This window comes from Microtus ochrogaster, chromosome 2 (genome assembly GCF_000317375.1).
Source record: "Microtus ochrogaster isolate Prairie Vole_2 chromosome 2, MicOch1.0, whole genome shotgun sequence".
NCBI classification, from domain to species: domain Eukaryota; kingdom Metazoa; phylum Chordata; class Mammalia; order Rodentia; family Cricetidae; genus Microtus; species Microtus ochrogaster.
This window is the reverse complement of record NC_022010.1, coordinates 12,481,302-12,486,971: the sequence shown is the minus strand read 5'-3', so window position 1 is coordinate 12,486,971 and position 5,670 is coordinate 12,481,302. Positions and strand designations below refer to the sequence as shown.

General features: G+C 54.7%; 1 protein-coding gene across 10 annotated transcripts in view; it reads right to left on the bottom strand.

The window, feature by feature from the left end:
• Ncor2 (nuclear receptor corepressor 2) overlaps positions 1-5,670 on the bottom strand; it is a 149,498-nt gene that overhangs the window by 89,525 nt on the left and 54,303 nt on the right. For all 10 annotated transcript variants that reach the window (XM_013349886.2, XM_013349929.2, XM_013349937.2 and 7 more), the window contains exon 6: positions 1,056-1,235. In XM_013349886.2, coding sequence (XP_013205340.1) covers positions 1,056-1,235 — 180 coding nt within the window. The remainder of the gene's footprint in view (positions 1-1,055; positions 1,236-5,670) is intronic.

The following is a 5,670-nucleotide window of genomic DNA, read 5'->3' as shown; positions in this document are numbered from 1 at the left end:
ATCATCATCACCACCACCACCACCACCACCACCATCATCACCATCACCACCACCATCATCACCACCACCACCATCATCATCACCATCACCACCACCATCATCATCACCATCACCAGCACCATCATCGTCACCAGCACAGGCCTGTGTCTTCACACTGGACTTCTCCTTCATTCCCTCATACCTGCCATCCCTTCCTGTTGCTGCTGTCAGCTTTGCCTCAAAGAGAGAAACCAAGATCAAAGAGTTCAAGGCACAGACCTCAGGCTACACAAGAGGCTCATTAATGCCTGCTGTGATGACCTATAAAAGGAGCCATGGATGCTATTGGAGCATGCTCCACTCTGCCTGTATGCACACATAAAGCTGGCATGTTCAGTCACATAGGAGCAGAGGTTCATGGCCTCAACAGGGAGAAGATGAGGCAGGAACAGTGAGCACTGAGCCAGATGAGCCAAGCTGCTTTAGTCCTACAGTGACCCCTGGTGGCAACTCTCACATTCTAGACAAAAATTGAAACCAGGGAACCTAACAAGCAGGAAGTTTCTCCCCAGGAACCAGAAGAAAACACTAAGACAGCACACTTCTCAAGCCTGAGGTCAGACCTTAGACCCATCACTCTGGGCTCCAGAGTCACTGCACCCCTCTGGCCCTCAGTGTCTCGTCCAGTGTGGCCTGGCAGGAACGCTGCAGAGTTCTCCATCAGCCTGGCATGGCTGACCTGACTGTACCTGGACCCAGCCTTACCATGGGATTCTGAGCCACCATCTTGGGAGCCCTCACCGCCCTGCTCCCAGATTCCACTCATCTCATGCAAGGAACAGCCTAAGGCTCCTTCTCCACCCTGGGCAGCTAGAGGTGCCTCTTCCAGAAAGCCTTGGTCCCCAACAGGCTCTGGACTCTCTGCTGGAGTTCAGGTGTGTTAGCCTGATGTGCCCAGTCCAGGGGCTTCTAGACACGTTCCCCAAAACCAGCAAACCACATGGCTGAGGGCACCTGGGGATGTAGCCCTTGGTCCCTGCCTCCACTGGAGTCCCCCTCCCGTCCTCACTACTCACCTGCTTCTTCTTCAGCTTGGAGATCTGCTGCTCCACCATGGTGATCTCACGGTCCACGCGGTCCATGTTCTGGATCAATTCCTCCTTGGACAGCCGAGATGGGGCCAGATCCAGCTCGGGATCAGCGTGAGGCGGACTGGGGGGTGACACAGGCTCCAGCTTGCCCGCCAAGCTACGGTCCTGTAGGTGGACAGTAGCAGAGTGTGTGTGGTCACCCAAGTGACCCCAACACCTCTTTTCCAGCCATGACTTCAGGCTGTAGCACACCAACTTCCTATTCCAAGCAACCACAACTCTGTATGTGGAGCCTGCCTTCTTGTCTGGTCCTGGCCACCCTTCCCATGGCATGTTCTCTAAAGGCAAAAGCGAGGAGGCTGCCATGTCACCTGAGCAACATCAGTCACTACCACCTCCTCCTGGTCATATCCCTCCTATTCCCAAGAGAAACAAGACCAACAGTGACCGCCTGGGCCCAGCTCCACACACTCTTCACAGACACATGAGAGTGTATGCAGGCAGGCTGCAGGCCTGAACTAGAGTATCAGTCAGCTCTTCAGAAAGCGCCGTCACAGCACACAGGAGCAGCGGAGTTGGAACCTGGGGCTCTAGGTTTGCTAAGCGAGCATCTACCACGGACCTATTACCTAAGTCATTTTTTACTTTCAATCTTTTCAAGATTTGTTTTATTTGTGAGTGTTTTTCCACATGTATGTACATGTACCACATGCATGCCTAGTCCCTCTGGAGGTCAAAGGAGGGGTCGGAACCCTTGGAGCTGAGGGTATAAACAGTTGTGAATCACAAATCCTCCTAGCTGCTGAGCCTTCTCTCCCTGCTGCCCAGGACGTCCCTAAACTTGAGATCCTCCTGGCTCAGCCTCCCCCACACAGGGATGCTGGTCCTGTGCTCTTTTTACTGGCTCTTTTTCACTGTGGGAACCTTTCATCCGGGAACTCCTCCCTGAGGCTGAACTGTGTACCTCACACATAGCCCTGCACCTGGCTCCTCCACGGTTTCCTCTGTTCTCTAGCTGGAGTCAGGGACCACCCAGGCTGAACCGGATGCTCTGGGAACAAAGGGGTCAGGAAAACCGCCCAGTTCTCTTCTATATAACACTGGGCTCGGATCCCAGGCCCGCTCTGTAGGACTCAGCTCTGTGACCTCGGATAGTGTGTGGGTGCTGTCTGCCTTGGTGTCCTATCTGTACAATGGGGAGAGAGAGACAGCAGTAATTTCACTGCCTCAGGGAGTTGTGAGCCTTGTTGCATCCAAAATGTCAGCCCAGAGTCTGGCACAGTTACTTCTGAACAGCACAGACAAGAAAACTGTCCCTACCCTGGCTCCCAGCAAGGCCAGCCACATAGGCCAAGGAAGCAGCTGTTGGCAGACATGGCCAAGCAAAGCCAGTGGCTGCTCCCCACCCCCACGCAGCTGCACTCTATGGACACAGGACGCTTTATTCCTGGGAACAACTGCAGCCTGGGCAACCAGGTGCCCCACCTACCCCCACCCCTACCACTCCTGCGACTAGAAAGGCCTACAACTCCTATGTGTCCCCCTCCTTAGGGGTCTCCATCCCCATTAGCTCGCTCCCAGCCCAGCACTTTGCCCCTGGCCTCATGCAGACATGAGGACAGAGGGACATGACACACTGGGGACTCCAGGCCCTCCTCCCAACAGAATCCTCCAGAGAACTGTCTCAATATTCATCTCAAAACAGAAGGTGGCAACAAGTATGATCCTGAGCCAGTGGCCACATCATCCTCTTTGCTGTTCCCCACAAGCGGGGGGGGGGGGGGGGAGGGGGGGAGGGGGGGGAGGTGAGAAACCTGAAACCATGGACCAAACTCCTTGCAGTGCAGCATGGGTTCCAAAGCCAAGCCATCGACACAAGGTTCTGTCTGATGCAGCAAAACACCAGCCACGCATTTCCTGGACCAGCTGGACCAGGCTGTCTTTCCCAGCGGCTCATCCTTGGGACCAGGCATGAAATGACCCAGCCCATACCCCCCACTGTGCACACATGTAGCAGGTCCCCGTCCCTGATCTAAACACTCCCACATAATAGGCCACAAGAACAAAGGCCATGGACTGTGAAACACAATCACAGAAACGTCCAGAGGCGGGGAGAATCCACCCACCAAGACCGTCTACAGGGCTGGGAGAAGCCATTCGAATGACTCCTTCACAGACGTAGGGATCTTTCCAGGAGGATGACAGATGGGGTGGGGATTGACACCCTGACCAGTAGATACTATCCTACTGCTTCCTCAACAGATGCAGACCAGTGCCCGGCATGCCAAGATACACTAAGGGCAACTGGCAGGGCAGCCTCTAAGTGTTAGGTGACTTTGCTTGTTCACCCTCCTGAGGACAGACAAGCCCTGAATCCAACAAGAAACCAGGTGGCAGTTTAGTTCTCTCCCCAGACTCTCCCCAGACCGTCAGTCAATCTGTCTGTTGTCAGTCAGACTCTCCCCAGCCAGACAGCCAGACTCCAAGTCAGTCACTCTGCCTTGTCCCATGCCTAGGCAGAAAGCTTCAAGGGAGCAGTAAGACATGTTCGGTTTCTGACATAAAGACCTGTCACAAAAGGCCTGGGAAGGGGAACCCAGGGCTGATTTCTTCCAGTTCCAACAGAGGTCTGTGGCCAGCGAAGCCAGACACAGCAGCAGGTTCCAGACCAGAGTTAGGGGAACAACAGAAGTGGCTGGCCTGCGGGGGGTATGGGGTAGGGATGCTCAGTGTTACACACGCTGTCCCTCAAGCACTCTAAGAAGCATAGACCATGGTGATGGCAACCACCTCTGAAGCGACCAAACCTGGATTTCATTACAGGTGCCAGAGTTGGTGCTTGTGCTGGTCTCCCAAGTCCCAACCACCCAAGGACCTTTCCAAGAAGGTTCTCAGTGACATACTGAAATCACCTAAAACAAAGCTCAATGAATTCCCAAGCACTGGGAAGCCTAAGCAGGAGGACACTGCCAAACAGTGGGGAGCCAGACACTCCCCGCAAACCCTTCTCCTGCCTCCAGCTGGACTCCACACAAACCACGTTTGCACTGAAGAGCTGTACATTCCATCCACACCCACCCAGTCCCCCTGGAGCCTGGCTCCAGCCCAGCCGGGGCCCAGGCAAGGGAGAGAGCAACAGATGGTGGAACAGAGACAGGGACACACAATCAGGCAGAGAGGAGAAGCAGAGACCCGAAAGGGGGTGTGTGCTGGCTAGCTTTACGTCAACTCGATGCAAGTTATAGTCATCTAAGAAAGGACTCTTGATTGAGGAAATGCCTCCGTAAGATCGGCTGAATACGAGTCTGTGGGGCATTTTCTTAATTAGTGATTGATGGGGGAGGGCCCAGCCATTGTGGATACTGCCGTCCCTGGACTGGTAATCCTAGGTTATATGAGAAAGCAGGCTGAGCAAGTCATGGGAAGCAAGCCAGTAAACAGCACTCCTCCATGGCCTCTGTATCAGGCCCAGCCTCCATCTTCCTGTCCTGCTTGTTCTTATTCTAACCTCATGTGATGATGAAGAGCAATGTGGACCCATAAACCGAATAAACCCTTTCATTCCCAAGTGGCTTTGGTCATGGTTTTTCATCACAACCACAGAAACCGTAAGACAGGGTAACAGGAACATCTGAGCCACAAGTGGCCTCACTGGGTGACTGTGAGGACAAGACCCTCAGAAGAGCACGAGGCTAGGACTGGGACAGCTGGTGACAGCAGAGAATGACAGTTTCCCATGGATATAAAACCCAGAGCTGGTCCTGGGACACCCACCTGCTACCCAGTCATGGAGGCCATGCACAGCCCCTTCTCCTGCCCGGGAGAGCGAGCTCAGGGGCTCTAGGATGGGGAGGAAGAGCCTCTCCCCAGGAGCTGCCTACCTGAGTCCCATCCCCCAATTCTAAGTTCCAAACAGGAAGACCTTGGCACGTGACAGATTCTTCAGACACTCAGTGCCAGCCTTTCATCCTTGCAGCCTTCCTGGGCATACCTTCTCCTGCTGGCTGCCCCATACAGGACCCCGCCTAGCCTGGGGATGCTTGACTCACCCTCTTTGTGTACAAGGCAGCGAGGAAGACCTCACCCTACAGCCCCAAATGGCTACTCTCACTCTCAAGCCTAGTCCCTAGCCGCCGCCACACCCACAGTGGTCAGATGTCCCTCCCAGCTTCCTGGCAGCACTAAAGGCAGTCCTCCTGGACATGGAGACACCTAGACTGTCAAACATAGAACAGGAAATGGCCATCATGGTGGCACTAGTCACAGGACTCAGGACCTGTGGGGGGAGAACGGAGGAAGAAGGGATAGACAGACGGTACAAGTGGGTGGACGGACAAATGGAGCAGCAATGGGGGGGGGGGGGAATACGGCAACAGAGCATGTGCGGAGGCTGGATGGTAACTGGACCGGGCAGGTGGGAGGTGGACAGACAAAGGTACGGCAGAAGGGGAAGGAGGGAGAGAAGGGGGCAAGCACAGGGTAAAAGGGATGGTGGGAGGGAAGGAATAACATTTGGGCAGAAGAAGCCGGGCGGTGGTGGCGCACGCCTTTAATCCCAGCACTTGGGAGGCAGAGGCAGGCGGATCTCTGTGAGTTCGAG